The sequence below is a fragment of the Thalassophryne amazonica genome, chromosome 5 (genome assembly GCF_902500255.1).
Source record: "Thalassophryne amazonica chromosome 5, fThaAma1.1, whole genome shotgun sequence".
Lineage (NCBI taxonomy): Eukaryota > Metazoa > Chordata > Actinopteri > Batrachoidiformes > Batrachoididae > Thalassophryne > Thalassophryne amazonica.
In genome coordinates, this window is record NC_047107.1 from 63,365,794 (window position 1) to 63,384,021 (window position 18,228).

An 18,228-nucleotide genomic window follows, 5' to 3' on the forward strand; every position below is an offset into this window, starting at 1 on the left:
CGCGAAAAGCGTGATGAGGAGTCACATGAGTTGTTGGTGGAAAGTGTGAAGTTTGATTCCCTCTTAGCCATCTGAGTCCACACTCTGAGCCCCTTTCATAACATCTGCTCAGCGCCGGCAGACCTCCCGGATTATCAGATCCCTTTTGTTGGGAGAGTGTAGTGACACGGACCCACAACAGGGGGCGCAAATGAACGGTCAATAGATGAGCCAAAATATAACAATTTAATGTTGTGAATGTGCACAACGAACATACAGACAATCTCAGAATATCATAACAGTCAATACACAAAGGTGACGTGTGGGCAGGCTCGAGGATAGAAGACGTCTGTCCTGAGAAGAGCCGGAACCACACGATTTCCACCGCCCCAGAACCTGGTGAATACTGGAGCCGCCAAGTCCCGAATTCCCAGGTGATCACCGTCCCCGACTGTCGGATCTGGTACTGCTGGCGAAGAACAAAGACAGTCAAGTGTGGGTGTGTGTACACCCAGTAACAACAACGGTGGGAATGCCACCTCCACCTCTCACTCAGAATGCTGAGGTATTTACAGTGATCCCTCAGAGGAAAAGAGTGCCGTCCTGCACTCTCAGCCTCCACAAGAAGAGGGACCAGTACTCCTGCAAACACTCACAATATACAGCTTATTAGAAACACAAACGGCTGAGGATATTACCTCCTATGAAGTATGATATCTCGGCAACGAGGTGGAGATGACGTCTGGTCTTTATGGAGTGAGATGATGTTGAGTAGATGGGTGACAGCTGTCAAGAGGTAATGAGCGACAGCTGTCACCCCTGGCTGTGTCCATGGCGGCAGCGCCCTCTCGTGCCTGAAGCCCGCACTTCAGGCAGGGCGCCCTCTGGTGGTGGGCCAGCAGTACCTCCTCTTCTGGCGGCCCACACAACACCTTTGTGCACGCGGCACCGCTCCTCCTCAGCGCGCTAAAATATGTAATCCAGGATGGGCAGGAGTCCCCAGAACTCAGTTTTCCATTCGGAAGCCGCGAACCTGAACCCTGCTGCAGGACCGTAAGGTGGACTCATTTTTACGCACGGCCACAGAGGGACGGCTTCGCCTTTTACGCGCGCCTCGGATGCTGCGGCACAACGCAAAAACGTTAAGCAGTTGTCATGTGAGTGCGTTTGTTTGATTTGAAGCGAAAAGTCTGCGCAATGCTGCCGCTGGCCGTTAGATGATAGCTGGGGATTTTGCGCCGCGCCATGTCCTTCTGTCGGACTAAAGTGGACCATGAAGTTATGGGATAGTCTCATCGCGTGTTTGGTACTGCTGAGCGCCGTGCACCAGGCTGTGCACGCTGGCCCTCTGCTGCCGAACCGACGCCAGTCCGCCTGCCCCGAGAGGAGAAGGCGCGCCGAGAGCCCGCTGGAACTCCCGCCGATCCAGATCCGCCAGGCTGGAACCAGCGGCCCGGAGACCGACAGGGGACCGATCAGAGGAGACAAACGTAAGAACCTGGGTTCCCAAAGTGCCGCATCTGCATGCGTCAGTTACACTGTAAATCTGAAATGGCAAATTGAACACCCTCAGAGTTAAATTAACACTCTCCTCACCCCGAGTGTAAAAATGAGCACTTTTCGAAAGTGTTAACACTCTTATAGTGTTATGTGGCTCATTCTTACATTGTAAAATTCTGATACTGTAAGATGCTTTTTTGCCTAAAGTGTTTCCATGGATAACTGTTAAAAATTTACTCATAAAGGTGCCACTTAATGGAATTAATCTAAATAATGCTTATGAGTTGAATTTACACAATGTGATGGGGATATGGGTTCTACCTCGGGGGTCTTTGCATGTCCTACTAGAAGGCACTCAGGTCATTTTTCTGGCCACATAAAATATCTTAAAACGTCTTCTGGATCTTAGATCCAAAATATGTTCCAGATCACAAATAAAATCCCTCATTTTCTAGGACATTATTCATACGCTCACCAAATTTCATCAGCATTTTTTACAGGTTAAATATCTTGTGTGCCAACCATTCTCCTGGACCTCAGTTCCAGAATGTATTCTGGATCTCCCCCAATTCTGAATCACTTATTTGTAAGTAAGTAAATTTTATTTATATAGTGCTTTTTACAGACAGATGTCACAAAGTGATTTACAAGATAAAATATCACAATACAAAAAATAAAACGTCAGGGTGCCAACAGTCTAAAAACTTTGGAAATCCTGTTTAAAAAGTCCTCCTCCCTATTCTTAACAGTTTGGCACCATGCCTGAAAATTATTTATCTGCTCACCAAATTTCATTGAAAGCTATTGGTTATTTGACTTGTTCTGTCAACAACACATCAGTGAAAACATTACCTCCTTGGCTGAGGTAAAAAAAAAAAAAATATATATATATATATATATATAATTTCTCTGCTCAGGGACAGCACTACATACTCCTATTAAAGAATAATACTGCCCCAAACCCTCGACCTACACACAATTTTCATTCACCACCTGTCTCCATTTAATAATTCACTATGCACCAGAAGAGGCCATGCTTGGATGTATGAATGAAACATTAATGGAGAAGTCCAGCAGCTTTAACTTGACAAAAAGGTGTCACTTGGAGAGATGACTAAGTCGTCTCCAATGCAACACCTTAGTGAGACACACTGGACTCTGGTCTCATGTGGTTTCATGGGTGAATGTGGGAATCGTGCCACCACAGTGAACCTAACCTTCAGAGAACTTGAACTGGCTTTGAATGATTAACTCCTCTTCCTGTCAGTCGGAACTACTCCCATTTCTCCACTCACCTGTAGAGGTCACAGCAGGGCAACAACTGTGGAGGGGAGGATGCACAGATTTGTCTTCCAACATGACAATTAAAATCTTTTTGAGCCACTGCAGTCTGCCTTTAGAAAATATCACTCCTCAGAGACAGCACTCAATAAAGTGGTGAATGACCTTCTACTTGCAGTGGACTAGGACACCACTATGGTTCTGGTGCTGTTAGATCTCTGTGTTTGATACCATGGATCATCATATTTTACTTGACAGGCTGAAGAATCATTTTGGGATTACTGGAAGTGCCCTTGCATGGTTGACATCATACCTGTCCAGTCATTCTCACTGTTTTGTACAACAACACTACCCCATCCTTAGTGACATGAAATTTGGGGTTCCACAGGGATCTGTCTTTGGCCCCCTGCTTTTCTCCCTTTATATAGTACCCCTTGGGCATATACTGCAGCATTTTGGGATTACCTTTCACTGCTATACTGATGATACTCAGTTATACATGCCAATAACTGCTTGTAATCTCATCCACATAAAAGCCTTAGAAGATTGCCTTACATCAGTGAGAAACTGGATGTCTAGTAACTTCCTACTTTTAAACTCTGCTAAGACTGAAATGATGGTTCTTGGTCCAGTGAGACATTGCATAAATTTGACCAGCTAGTGCTTAGCCTGGGCTTGTGTGTCAAGCATCCTACTGAAAGTGAGGAACCTTGGGGTAATTTTTGATCCTACATTGCCCTTTGACCTCCACATTAGAAATATTATAAAGACTGCTTTCATCCACCTGCGAAATATAGTGAAGACTCGTCCCATCCTGTCTATGGCTGATGCTGAAACCCTGATCCATGTGTTTATCTCTTCAAGATTGGACTACTGCAGTGTTCTATTTTCTGGTTTACCACAGTCCAGCATTTGGGGTCTCCAATCGGTTCAAAAAGCTGCTGCCAGACTTTTGACATGAAGCAGAAAGTTCAACCACATTACAACCATTTTGGCATCCCTTCACTGGCTTCCTGTCCCAGTGAGATCAGAGTTTATGGTTCTGCTACTAGTCAATCAATCAATCAACTTTTTTATATATAGCGCCAAATCACAACAAACAGTTGCCCCAAGGCGCTTTATATTGTAAGGCAAGGCCCCCTGTGAGCAAGCACTTGGCTACAGTGGGAAGGAAAAACTCCCTTTTAACAGGAAGAAACCTCCAGCAGAACCAGGCTCAGGGAGGGGCAGTCTTCTGCTGGGACTGGTTGGGGCTGAGGGAGAGAACCAGGAAAAAGACATGCTGTGGAGGGGAGCAGAGATCGATCACTAATGATTAAATGCAGAGTGGTGCATACAGAGCCAAAAAGAGAAAGAAACAGTGCATCATGGGAACCCCCCAGCAGTCTACGTCTATAGCAGCATAACTAAGGGATGGTTCAGGGTCACCCGATCCAGCCCTAACTATAAGCTTTAGCAAAAAGGAAAGTTTTAAGCCTAATCTTAAAAGTAGAGAGGGTGTCTGTCTCCCTGATCTGAATTGGGAGCTGGTTCCACAGGAGAGGAGCCTGAAAGCTGAAGGCTCTGCCTACCAATCTACTCTTACAAACCCTAGGAACTACAAGTAAGCCTGCAGTCTGAGAGTGAAGCGCTCTATTGGGGTGATATGGTACTACGAGGTCCCTAAGATAAGATGGGACCTGATTATTCAAAACCTTATAAGTAAGAAGAAGAATTTTAAATTCTATTCTAGAATTAACAGGAAGCCAATGAAGAGAGGCCAATATGGGTGAGATATGCTCTCTCCTTCTAGTCCCCGTCAGTACTCTAGCTGCAGCATTTTGAATTAACTGAAGGCTTTTTAGGGAACTTTTAGGACAACCTGATAATAATTAATTACAATAGTCCAGCCTAGAGGAAATAAATGCATGAATTAGTTTTTCAGCATCACTCTGAGACAAGACCTTTCTGATTTTAGAGATATTGCGTAAATGCAAAAAAGCAGTCCTACATATTTGTTTAATATGCGCTTTGAATGACATATCCTGATCAAAAATGACTCCAAGATTTCTCACAGTATTACTAGAGGCCAGGGCAATGCCATCCAGAGTAAGGATCTGGTTAGACACCATGTTTCTAAGATTTGTGGGGCCAAGTACAATAACTTCAGTTTTATCTGAGTTTAAAAGCAGGAAATTAGAGGTCATCCATGTCTTTATGTCTGTAAGACAATCCTGCAGTTTAGCTAATTGGTGTGTGTCCTCTGGCTTCATGGATAGATAAAGCTGGGTATCATCTGCGTAACAATGAAAATTTAAGCAATACCGTCTAATAATACTACCTAAGGGAAGCATGTATAAAGTGAATAAAATTGGTCCTAGCACAGAACCTTGTGGAACTCCATAATTAACCCTAGTCTGTGAAGAAGATTCCCCATGTACATGAACAAATTGTAATCTATTAGACAAATATGATTCAAACCACCGCAGCGCAGTGCCTTTAATACCTATGGCATGCTCTAATCTCTGTAATAAAATTTTATGGTCAACAGTATCAAAAGCAGCACTGAGGTCTAACAGAACAAGCACATAGATGAGTCCACTGTCCGAGGCCATAAGAAGATCATTTGTAACCTTTACTAATGCTGTTTCTGTACTATGATGAATTCTAAAACCTGACTGAAACTCTTCAAATAGACCATTCCTCTGCAGATGATCAGTTAGCTGTTTTACAACTACCCTTTCAAGAATTTTTGAGAGAAAAGGAAGGTTGGAGATTGGCCTATAATTAGCTAAGATAGCTGGGTCAAGTGATGGCTTTTTAAGTAATGGTTTAATTACTGCCACCTTAAAAGCCTGTGGTACATAGCCAACTAACAAAGATAGATTGATCATATTTAAGATCGAAGCATTAAATAATGGTAGGGCTTCTGATTTAAAGCTCTCTTTTTCAGAGGAGCTACAGCATCCAAAGTTGTCTTCAATGAGGATGTAAAACTATTGACGAGATACTCTATCTCCCTTACAGAGTTTAGGTAGCTACTCTGCACTGTGTTGGTATATGACATTAGAGAACATAAAGAAGGAATCATATCCTTAAACCTAGTTACAGCGCTTACTGAAAGACTTCTAGTGTAATGAAACTTATTCCCCACTGCTGGGTAGTCCATCAGAGTAAATGTAAATGTTATTAAGAAATGATCAGACAGCAGGGAGTTTTCAGGGAATACTGTTAAGTCTTCTATTTCCATACCATAAGTCAGAACAAGATCTAAGATATGATTAAAGTGGTGGGTGGACTCATTTACTTTTTGAGCAAAGCCAATAGAGTCTAATAATAGATTAAATGCAGTGTTGAGGCTGTCATTCTCAGCATCTGTGTGGATGTTAAAATCGCCCACTATAATTATCTTATCTGAGCTAAGCACTAAGTCAGACAAAAGGTCTGAAAATTCACAGAGAAACTCACAGTAACGACCAGGTGGACGATAGATAATAACAAATAAAACTGGTTTTTGGGACTTCCAATTTGGATGGACAAGACTAAGAGTCAAGCTTCCAAATGACTTAAAGCTCTGTCTGGGTTTTTGATTAATTAATAAGCTGGAATGGAAGATTGCTGATAATCCTCCGCCTCGGCCCGTGCTACGAGCATTCTGACAGTTAGTGTGACTCGGGGGTGTTGACTCATTTAAACTAACATATTCATCCTGCTGTAACCAGGTTTCTGTAAGGCAGAATAAATCAATATGTTGATCAATTATTATATCATTTACTAACAGGGACTTAGAAGAGAGACACCTAATGTTTAATAGACCACATTTAACTGTTTTAGTCTGTGGTGCAGTTGAAGGTGCTATATTATTTTTTCTTTTTGAATTTTTATGCTTAAATAGATTTTTGCTGGTTATTGGTAGTCTGGGAGCAGACACCGTCTCTACGGGGATGGGGTAGTGAGGGGATGGCAGGGGGAGAGAAGCTGCAGAGAGGAGTGTAAGACTACAACTCTGCTTCCTGGTCCCAACCCTGGATAGTCACGGTTTGGAGGATTTAAGAAAATTGGCCAGATTTCTAGAAATGAGAGCTGCTCCATCCAAAGTGGGATGGATGCCGTCTCTCCTAACAAGACCAGGTTTTCCCCAGAAGCTTTGCAAATTATCTATGAAGCCCACCTCATTTTTTGGACACCACTCAGACAGCCAGCAATTCAGGGAGAACATGCGGCTAAACATGTCACTCCCGGTCCGGTTGGGGAGGGGCCCAGAGAAAACTACAGAGTCCGACATTGTTTTTGCAAAGTTACACACCGATTTAATGTTAATTTTAGTGACCTCCGATTGGCGTAACCGGGTGTCATTACTGCCGACGTGAATTACAATCTTACCAAATTTACGCTTAGCCTTAGCCAGCAGTTTCAAATTTCCTTCAATGTCGCCTGCTCTGGCCCCCGGAAGACAATTGACTATGGTTGCTGGTGTTGCTAACTTCACATTTCTCAAAACAGAGTCGCCAATAACCAGAGTTTGATCCTCGCGGGTGTGTCACCGAGTGGGGAAAAACGGTTAGAAATGTGAACGGGTTGGCGGTGTACACGGGGCTTCTGTTTAGAACTACGCTTCCTCCTCACAGTCACCCAGTCGGCCTGCTTTCCTGGCTGCTCGGGATCTGCCAGGGGGGAACTAACGGCGGCTAAGCTATCTTGGTCCGCACCGACTACAGGGGCCTGGCTAGCTGTAGAATTTTCCACGGTGCGGAGCCGAGTCTCCAATTCGCCCAGCCTGGCCTCCAAAGCTACGAATAAGCTACACTTATTACAAGTACCATTACTGCTAAAGGAGGCCGAGGAATAACTAAACATTTCACACCCAGAGCAGAAAAGTGCAGGAGAGACAGGAGAAGCCGCCATGCTAAATCGGCTAAGAGCTAGTAGCTGCGCTAAGCTAGCGGATTCCTAAAAACACGCAAAGTGAATAATGTGTAAATAATTTAGAGGTGATTCAGCAGAAGGAGTGCTTTAGTTAAGGCACGTAAAGATTACACTGGGAAACAAATCGTAATCTAGATAACTAGATCAATCTAACTGCGCAGATTAAACAGCTAACAGATACAGAAAAACACCGCTGTGCTCCGGAACAGGAAGTGATACAATACCGCAGTGAGAGACAACAACCAGAGTCTAGTCTATAAAATTATTCATGGACTGGCACCTCCCTACCTAGCTGACCTAATTAAACCTTACGTACCCTCCCGGGCTTTACGTTCTCAGGGTGCAGGACTACTTTGTGTCCCTAGGGTGAATAAGAAGTCTGCGGGTCATAGAGCTTTCTCTTAGCGTGCCCCTGTTCTGTGGAATGATCTCCCCGTGTCAATAAAACAGTCAGATTCTGTGGAGACTTTCAAGTCCAGACTTAAGACGCTCTTATTTTCCCTTTCGTATGGCTAGCATACTGGCATACAAGTAGTATAGTTCTACACTTTTTACTCTTAATTCATTTTATTAGGAAACGGAGTGTGCCGCGGCCTCAACTTTACCTAAATTCTGGGCCTTTTAGTGAAGCTTAGGGCTAGTGGCCGGCGATCACCTTAGTACGTATTTCCTGTTTTTCTTGTTGTTTAATGCTGACAAATTATACTGTATTTCTTGTCTTTCTGGTGCCTGATTCTGTTTTTCCTCTTTGTTTAAGGTGCAGCTCCATCCAGAGATGGGTGTGGTATTTTTGATGGTGATCCTCCGGTCCTGTGCACCAACAGCATTTCCTGTATATTTGTTTTATAAATTGTTCTGTAATTTATGTCTGTAGCATGGCCCAAGCAGAGGGTCACCCCTTTGAGTCTGGTCTGCTTGAGGTTTCTTCCTCAGAGGGAGTTTTTTTCCTCACCACTGCTGCTCTGGGGGTTAGTAAGGTTAGACCTTACTTGTGTGAAGCGCCTTGAGGCAACTCTGTTGTGATTTGGTGCTATATAAATGAAAATAAATTGAAATTGAAAATAAAGTATTGTATCATGTGGCCCAATATATATCTATGGTGCAAATTTGGCGAGAATCTGAAGTAGTTTTGGTGTAATCCTTCAAAGCGTATACAAAGTGAAATCTTGATCCAGAATCTGGATTCTGATCACCTCCAAAATTTAATGGAGTCTTCCATGGCCTAATATGTATCCATGGAGAAAATTCGGTGAGAATCCGTGAAGTCGTTTTGACGTAATCCTTCAAAGACTATATAAAGTGAAACTTCATCCAGAATCCGGATCACCGCCAAAATTTAATGGAGTTTTCCATGGCCTAATATGTTTTGGTGTTGAAAACTTTGTCAAAATCTGTGAAGCAGTTTTGATTTAATCCTTCAAAGCATATAAAGTGAAATCTTGATCCAGAATCTGGATCTAGATCACCTCCAAAATTTAATGGTGTCTTCTATATTGTCAGTTTTTTCCTTTTAACCATATGTGGGAGATGGCTGTTCAATAGGGGTATGTGTATTAGGGATATGTGCAATATGTATGAATCATCTGTGCGAGACTGCTGTGCATTAGGGTTATGTGCAATTTGGAAATGTGTATTAGGGATATGTGCAATATGCATGAACCATCTGTGCAAGACTGTTGTACAAAAGGGGTATGTGCAATATTGGTGTGTGTATTAAGTTATGTGCAGTATGCACGAGTTATGTAATTATGCCATGGCAGTTTTATCTGTGCAGCTCTGAGTCCAAGACAAGTTTCCCAGAAGGGACAATAAAGTGTATCGTATCGTATGGCCTAATATATACGTATATATCCATGGTGCAAATTTGGTGATAATCTGAAGTAGTTTTGGTGTAATCCTTCAAAGCATATATAAAGTGAAATCTTGATCCAGAATCTGGATTTGGATCACCTCCAAAATTTTATGGAGTCTTCCATGGCCTAATATCTATCTGTGGTGCAAATTTGGTGAGAATCTGTGCAGTAGTTTTGACGTAATCCTTCAAGGAGTATATAAAGTGAAATCTTTATCCAGAATCCAGATCACCTCCAAAATTTAATGGAGTCTTCCATGGCCTAATATCTATTGGTCGTGAAAATTTTGTCAAAATCCGTTCAGTAGTTTTGACATAATCCTGCCAACAGACAAAAACGCAGGTGATTTTTATTACGTCCTTGGCAGATGTAATTAAACAGATTCCAGCTAAGGTGCTGGACATTGTGCTTGTATATCTGACACATGGACAATGACTAATAGTAATACTCCAGGGCTAGTAAAAGCACATCAAAATCAATTAAACTTGTATCAAAGCTGCTCCTCACTTCAAAATAAAGTCTGTCTGCTTTTCTTTATAAACATTTCAGTAACATGTCATTCAGCACACAGCTGCCCAATAAATCCACCAACAGATTTGTTTCTTCTCACCCAGCCACTGGTGCATTAAACAGGAGACCTCAGTAAAAACCTGTCAAAAAAATACCATTACTTTGAAAATTTTAATGCTAAGGAAGAGTTTACATTAATTATAGCATGAACATATAGGCTACATTATGTGTTAGTCTCATTTCAGTTAGTTGACTTAAAAAAAACAGCCACAGACACTACTGATACTGATATGGGTGTAAGTCAGGTGATGGCCACAAAGTGTTCAAAGACCACCATCCAACACATCAAAATCAAAATCTGATTGTCTAAAGAACACGACCGTCCACAATATTAATCCTCATTTGTTTTAACATTAGGGGGAATTGAAATTATTAAGGCCTGACAGAAGATTTTTCACCCAGAGACAGCAGGAGGAAGTCTGATTGAGTAAAAATGGAGCTTGATGGCCCACCTCTGCTATCAATCCATTCATTGCATTTTACAGGGTCCATGCACAGCTAAGCTTGGTTCAGTTTATTGCAAATCCTCTGAAACAATATTGCTGCACAGTTGTTTTTCCATAGTTCCCAAAATTAATGTCCCATTTACACTAAGTCCACAACCAGTGTGCAATCAAAAAATGGCCTCTGCTCACTATCACTCTCACCAGGGATGCAGGCTGGTCACAGTAGGGTCTCCATGGTCAAAACAAAGATCGCTCCTGGTCGCCATCACTCTCCAACAGGTGCAGGAGTGTATTGAACTGTTTAACACTCAAAGCAGTTGTACAACTGGTTAAAGAATACATGAGTCTCAATTGGTCTTGTTAACTCCCACAGGCCCCAACCTGATCCTATTGGTTGTAATAAACTCAGTTGACTCTGCACGAGGTTGCACCACTGATTGTGGATATTAACATATATTTCAGTCACAATTCAGTCGCAATGCAAGCTTGATGTAAATGCAAATAACAGATCAAACTGGGGACCAGCCAAAACGTGTGAGAGGTGACAACATGTCATAGTCTTGTGTCTTATATGGGTCTCAGTCCGGTGTAAACGGGGCATAAAGTGTCCTCCTGCATCATTAAAAACCAGTTTGTTTCACAATCCAGCTTTAGACAACCAATTCAGTCACTGATGTCCTGAGGTTTGTGCAGCAGTCACAGTAGTAGGAAGCAAGTGATGTCGGTGCTGGAGGTGGCAGCGTTTCTGAGGTGTAGTTTGCATTATCTGATTTGAGTGCATTAGTCTTGTTCCAGATCATTGATGTTTTTGTTGTTCCAGAACCATCATTTCAATTGGCCAATCACAGCTTGCAAAATTAGATTTTCTGGTCCCCTCACCACGAGAAGGTCTTGGGATCACTTCCCACCCAGTCCTTTCTGTGTGGAGTTTGCATGTTCTTCCCATGTTTGTGTGGGTTCCCTCCAGGTGCGCCAGCTTCCTAACACTCCTAAAGCTATGCAGGTTAGGTGAATTTGACTAAATTGATTGTAGGTGTGTGTGTGTATGAATGAATGTGTTTTTCTGTCTATACGAGGTCTGTTAGAAAAGTATCCGACCTTTTTATTTTTTTCAAAAACCATATGGATTTGAATCACATGTGATTGCATCAGCCAAGCTTGAACCTTCGTGTGCATGCGTGAGTTTTTTCATGCCTGTTGGTTGCGTCATTCGCCTGTGAGCAGGCTTTGTGTGAGCAGTGGTGCGGTGCCGCATGGCGCAAAGCAACGCTGTGATGAAGCCTCACAGGACGTGTTCTGGCATGTCCAGGCTCATCCACAATTTCTCGGTTAGTCACACGACTGCAAACCCAGCGACAGCCGTCTGAAAGCCATCTGAAAGCCGTCCTGTGAGACCAACACGGAGGTGGTTTTGTGCCGCACCATGAGCTGCACGGTGGCGCATCCCTCCACTTCTCTTTCCATGAAAAAAAACTCTTGTAACAGTGGAATGTGCCAAAAAAGTACTGATGTCCATGTCTGCCATTTTTGTGTAAGTCAGACAACGTCCCGGATCAACAAAGCCTTCATGTTGGAAATGATCTGGTTGTTTCAGCGGGGTTTCAGCCTGTCGATCGGCGCTCGGAGCGCGGCGCGCTCTCAGCAGCTGTGGGCGGTCTTTAAACCGGTTGGAGCACTCCTTAATCTGTGTAATCCCCATAAAATCGTCCCTCAAAGCCATTTGAATTTTCCGAATGGTGTCCACCTGGAGGTCTCTCACAGTTTCCGGAAATAATTGATGCAGCAAAGCTCCAAATCCTTCAGACATTTATTCGCAATAAAAATCCGACGAGAGGGGTGGACCAGTGCTCACACAAAGCCTGCTCACAGGCGAATGACGCAACCGACAGGCGTGAAAAAACTCACGCATGCGCACGAAGGTTCAAGCTTGGCTGATGCAATCACACGTGATTCAAATCCATATGGTTTTTGAAAAAAAAAAAAGGTCAGATACTTTTCTAACAGACCTCGTATGTGGCCCAGCGATAGAATGGTATCCTGTCCAAGGTGTACCCTGACTCATGCCCTATGATTGTCAATATTTGTGTTTTTGATCACTGACCAATCCTTTTGATATTTGACAGTCTATCCCAGCAAAGTAACACATTGCAAATTCTGCAGGAAGGAATGCTTTACTTGGCAGAAAAAGAAAAGTGGCAGAAGGGATGTCTTGTGAGCTTTTCTGTAGTAATCTCTCCATGTAAGATCAATGTACAAAGTTTCCATTATAAATATGTCAACAGAGATGCACATACTTTGCAAGCATGTCATGTTGTGAAACTGAAGTTTGTTTTACTCAAGGGCCCCTTCACAAATGGTACAAATCAGGGAGAATCACAGCGGAACAGCTCGTATGAGCGAACCACGAAAACATTGAGCCAACGGGTAGGCATGAAGATGCCACTGTGACGGTTTCATGCATATGGGAACACAGTGCGAACAGCTGCACGGTGTAACCACATCGTGCAGCTGCTGTGAAAATAAAAACAATGCCACTCACAGGATTCAAACCTCCAATTCCCAAAGCTCTGATTGTGAGTCAGAAACTGTACCACTGAGCTACCATCGCTGTCCTGTAAAAGGTGCGGGAAAAATGCCTGATCTTAATAAGGACATGGACATATTTAAAAAAAAAAATCACCTCGGGTAGCCTGTCAATGTGCGTGGTGTGCGCTCGCTCGCTGCAGCCCATTGCAACAGCGATATGTTTTATGCATGTCCACGTGAGGACAGCAAGTAGACACACACGCATCATGGTGGGCAGTTGTTAGTTCATATCTGTCCAAACATGAGATGCGTTCTCCAGCTGGGACGTCCAGAACCAGAGATCTCCACAGCTGCTCCTGTGGGCTGACACATCCCCTGTCATTTCACAGCACACACACCAATGTGTCACTGTGTCTTTGTTATGTGAGCTGTCAGTGAGTCTCTGTTCAGCAGAGCTGCCACAAATTACCATTTTGATAATTGATTTCTGCGATTAGTCGGATCATACGTAAATTGCAGCATATTGCATTTTATTGATATCATTATCGATTCCGCTTATGAAGCCGATTCCTTATAGATTCCCTTATCGATATCTCCTGTGATTTTTCTGTGTGCTACAAGTAGGCTTTACAGGTTTTCTACATCAACAACATTTTCTTGAGTCTTAAAGTAAATATGAAATTGGTCACTGGATCCTTAAACTCCGGACATAAACTCTACATGGTGGATCCTTGATTTTTGGACATAGAAAAAAACATTGTAGTTTTGTCAAAACATTTCCTTTCAGACATTAACGGCATGTCTCTCCATACATCTGAGCTGAGCTCAGCTGGCTGCTGGAGTCTGCAGGCATATAGTCTTGGTTGCTGCACGTCAGCCAGAAGGTCTCATTTTGGGAGGGAAAAAAACATTTTGATCTATTACAGTTTATTGTTTGTATTACAATGTTTGGAAAGAGGTGTCATTTGATTTAAACTGCGATTAGCTTTGAAGTTTTTAATTATGAGCGGACTCTATCTTTCTAACTTGACTCGGCGGTGCAGCATTTGGAGCAACGGAATGGAGGACGATTCTCTTTTCTTTCTCACAACAAGCCAGGAGTCCCAGTCACTTTAATCCGCACAAAAGTGACTCACGATTGACATCAAGCAAAGATCCAACGAAGCAACGGCTTGAAGCACTGCTTCATTGGTTCAAGATTCAAAGCAAATGACTCGTCGACTACTAAATTAGTTGTCAACAGTTTCAATAGTCAACGTAGTCGTGACTAGTTGAGGCAGCCCTAGGTGACAGGCACCTCGCTGTGGGTGCTCAGACCTGCCTGTCCGGCACCCATGTGATCATGTCTGTGCAGCATATATATCAGCATTTTATGTGAGTGTGCTCCTCCCCCGGCACGTCATATGTGTTGGGGAGCATGAACCACACGTATGTCACATGTTTTGCGGGGGGGGGGGGGGGCACAGCACACCTGCAGACCACATGTGTGTTGGTGTTTGCAAAGCCACACTCATGGGGGCACTTAGACAAATTTCACATCCAGCTCAACAGTGATCGTCTGCTGACTCTTTTTGTGCTAATAGCGGAAATAACCACACATTTTCTAAGTGCCAAGCAAGCAGTGTTAGATGTGCGTGCGTGTCACCTGGAATTTGGCCGATACTTGTCGTGAAAAGGATCGAATGGGCTCTCACAGCATACACTGTCTTTCAGCCGCTGGTGTACGCAAATAGCTGTAGCAACAGGTGCATGAGGCATTGGAGGCAGCTACGATTTTACATGTACTGCATACGATTCTTGCTTCATGTGCAATTCGACCACATTCATACTATGTGTGAAGGGGCGCTTAGCGGCAACAATCCATGATGTGTAAATAATGCAATTTATAGTTCTTATGGAATTCCCCTGCAGTTCCAAGTGGCGCCGTTTTTGTGTTTGCATGTGTAGTTTGACAGGTTGCACCATCTGGTCAGTAAGATAAGTCAAACAAGATGTGCTGTCCACTGTGATGTATCCTTTGTAAGACTGCCATATCTCTTAATGTGTTTCAGACACCATGGAGGAGCCCCTGCCAATGGAGTTTGCAGACATGGTGGACTTCATCAAAGTGACCATCAGTGGAATGCACCACACCTCCTTGTCCACTCAGCCTTCATCGATCTTTTCCTCCACCGCTTCCCTCTCCATGCAGAACCTGAGGAGCAGGACTAAACACAGAAGAGAGAAGAAGGAGGAGGTGGCAAGCCATCAGAGAGGTGAAGGAAAAAGAGGATCGCCAAGCGGCGTACAGACAGGGAGGAAGGCTAGAGCGAGAGGAGGCAGCGGTCGAGAACAGGGTTGCATGTTGAAACAGATCCACCTCAACGTCTCAGACTTAGGCCTGGGCTACCTCTCGAGTGAGGAAATGATATTCAGATACTGCTCGGGACCCTGCAAGAAGTCTGAGACTAACTATGATAAAATCCTGTACAACCTTGTTAACAGCAGGAGGCTTCCTGTGAGAGACACGTCCTCCCATGCTTGCTGTCGACCAGTTGCGTTTGATGATGATCTGTCATTCCTGGATGACAACCTCCTCTACCACACTGTGAGGAAACACTCCGCCAGGAAATGTGGTTGCGTGTAAGAAGAAACAGCTTCACTTGTGTTGGTTTTTAGTGATTATTTGGAGGAAATATTTGGGTTTTTCTGGGCCACCACAAAGCCCAAAGTCATTTACAAGCTAACCTCATATGTACGTACTGTATCATCACTATAATTATTCATGGATATCCAAGCTAAAGGACTAACAGTGAAACACATTAAGACACATTTTGTACATATGCTACATTGACATATGAACTGTATTTATTAAATTTTAATTTTATTAACTTATTGATATTTAATTTTTATAAAATGAATAAAAGTAATTTATTTCTGTTGTGCTATCTTAGTGTGCAGTTGGGATAATATAAATGTGTCATTTCCACACAGAAAACTGATGCATCAGTTACTTTACTTCAAACTTGCCCTTGGGTGATTGCTCATGAATTTCTTACCACAAATAACACTAGGAAAATTTTCTTCAATGATATTCCCAGTATTAAGACAGATATCCAAGATGGCAGCCCAGATATGATGTTATATATTTATAACACAGCAAACTTAACAATGGAGTTGAAATAAAACAAGACACTACTGTAGTGTAGAGTTGAAGCTTTAGTTCACTGTTTCTATTTTTAGACAGCACAATTAATTGGACAAATGAAATCTAAGGATTTTTTTTAAGACATGTTAGGAAATGGATACATGAATATTTACAAGTCTCTGAATGTATTGGGCTTCATTTACATCAGTCATTAAGAAATATAAACAGTATGTTACATCTGGTTGGGATAGGCACTTCTAAAAACAAACAGTGACTGTGCAAGAAGGAAACGAGTAAAGAAAGCCACCAAAGACACCCAGACAACTCTGTAGGCGTTATAGACTTTGGTGGCTGTGACTGGAGAAACTGTACACAGTGCAACATTTGTCTGTTGAGGCTTTTCAGGTTTCAAATCCCGTAAAACCTTGGAGAGTTCACCGCGCTGCGAGATCTCAGTAACATTGAGAACTGCATTGAGCCGCTTTGATCAGGCTTCACTTTAACCGCTGCACACGGACAACACCATTAACATCGCAACATAAAACTATTTTTATATTGTGCCTAAAACTCTCATGAATATATTCTTTGGGTTTATAGACGTTGTTATTGTGTTTATTTTATGTAAATGTGAGAATCACAGTCTGTCTCTCCGTTATTTTCAATGGGAGCTGCTGTGAGCTCCGCTCGCTTCCTGATCATGTCGTTCTGGGGAAAGTGAAGTTTGCTCTTTAACGTCTTGATTATTGTTCTTTACAACACTGTTTGTCCTCTTTGTTCCAGACTAATATATATAAGATGTCTGAAATTCGGTTTGCGTTTATTAAATTCCACACAGATTAAACGTAGCAGACACGGATTATTTGTTATAATTGTTTTAGCAAGTTTTCAGGGTATCATGCACCAGTCTCTTATTAACGTGACGAAAAGCATAAAAAAATTACATTTTTGTAGTATAATATTAATTTACAATTGTCATTGTGTGGATTCTCTACTTGTTTTGACTGCAGCGACTCTCTGGCGCGCAAGGGATTATGGGATACATGAAAAACCGAATTGCATCACCAGTTACACAGTGGCAAAGAGAACAACTTTCTTACAAAGAATAATTGAAATTTCAGGTATGCTTATGTATTTTTGGGTCAAGTATGAATGCTGTGAAAACAGAAAGTTCGTAGGACTAATATTTTTGGAGGAATTACTGATATTATCAAACAATATTGAAAAATTGAGGTTGTGCTGCAATGCACCATGGGAGTTCAGGGTTTTATTTTTCATTTATATAGCACCAAATCACAGCAAAGCTGCCTCAAGGCGCTTCACACAAGATCTAACCGTACAAACCCCTAGATCAAGTACACAGATGACAGTAAAACTCCCTTTGATAATTTTGAGGAAGAAAACTCAAGTAGTCCATACTCAAAAGCAGTTGCGGCTGGCCCATAGGGGGCACTCGGGCGCTGCCCTCCTAGATGTGGAGGGGAAAAGTCATAATATATATATATATATTTAAAAAGTATTATCAATGTCAGTTTTACTTAAGAGTATTTGCCTACATGTAATATGAATGATTAAAACAACACTTCCTCCAACTGACTCTCATTCAACAGTGCATTTCCACCGACAGAAGCAGAGAACGTTATCATTCCTCGTCTTGGGCGATCATTCAAAGCGCCCTTGAAGTGCAGCGGAATAACCAATTGTATGTAGTTGCTAGGGAAAATTAATAAATATTTGGCAAATCAACATTGCCAAAACTAATGGCTTTGGGGCGCCGGAATTTTAGCCCTTGCTACAAAAATGCGAGAACGTTAGATTGCTACAGTCTGATATACGTGACGCTGCAGTCAGGCAGGAAGAGATGATGGTGACGACGACGTTTGGGTTATATTTATTTATTTTTATTTTGTCTCGTGTGTTTTGCTGGGGTAAGTTGAAGAACTCTTCGGAGGTTTAAATTGGGACAAAACTAATCAAATCAATGACACCAAAGTTTCACGGGGATCCTTTTGGAGGCACATGGAGGTGCGCACATCAGATCGTT

General features: G+C 42.6%; 1 protein-coding gene across 1 annotated transcript; it reads left to right on the top strand.

The window, feature by feature from the left end:
- The first annotated feature begins 958 nt into the window (after positions 1-958).
- LOC117509963 (glial cell line-derived neurotrophic factor-like) lies at positions 959-15,693 on the top strand. Its single transcript, XM_034169572.1, has 2 exons — positions 959-1,469; positions 15,112-15,693. Exons 1-2 carry the CDS (start codon positions 1,253-1,255, stop codon positions 15,684-15,686), a joined length of 792 nt encoding a protein of 263 aa, XP_034025463.1. The 5' UTR covers positions 959-1,252; the 3' UTR covers positions 15,687-15,693.
- Positions 15,694-18,228: the final 2,535 nt, after the last annotated feature.

What these genes read in the sequence shown, in the direction of transcription:
- LOC117509963 (XM_034169572.1), top strand. Translation starts at nt 1,253, where the DNA reads ATGAAGTTATGGGATAGTCTCATCGCGTGTTTGGTACTGCTGAGCGCC. An exon ending in ACCGATCAGAGGAGACAAAC is followed by an intron (nt 1,470 to 15,111) that starts GTAAGAACCTGG and finishes AATGTGTTTCAG; the next exon opens with ACACCATGGAGGAGCCCCTG.